The sequence below is a fragment of the Cystoisospora suis genome (genome assembly GCF_002600585.1).
Source record: "Cystoisospora suis strain Wien I chromosome Unknown contig_2461, whole genome shotgun sequence".
Lineage (NCBI taxonomy): Eukaryota > Apicomplexa > Conoidasida > Eucoccidiorida > Sarcocystidae > Cystoisospora > Cystoisospora suis.
In genome coordinates, this window is record NW_027155260.1 from 30326 (window position 1) to 30556 (window position 231).

Consider the following 231-nt stretch of genomic DNA (forward strand, 5'->3'; position numbering starts at 1 on the left):
TATCCAAAGAAAGAAAGAGATAGATAAAGAGACAACAAGAAGAAAAAATAGAAGCAAAGAGAGTCTCTCCCGTAAAGAGGAGGAATGTCAAGTCACGAGGTAAGGAAGGAAAGAAGGGACAGAAGACATTTGTCTTCTCTTTCTTTCGATACAAACCCCCTCGGAAGAGAAGAAAAGGCACGTACATAACTCAACATCTCTCTACTCCTCTTCCTCCATCTCTCTATACAC

General features: G+C 40.7%; 1 protein-coding gene across 1 annotated transcript; it reads right to left on the reverse strand.

Moving 5' to 3' along the window:
- Positions 1-64: 64 nt before the first annotated feature.
- CSUI_005114 (uncharacterized protein) lies at positions 65-231 on the reverse strand (the record flags this gene model as incomplete). Its single annotated transcript, XM_068065293.1, has 1 exon — positions 65-231. A coding segment is annotated over one exon (139 nt), but the record flags the coding sequence as incomplete, so codon positions are not given.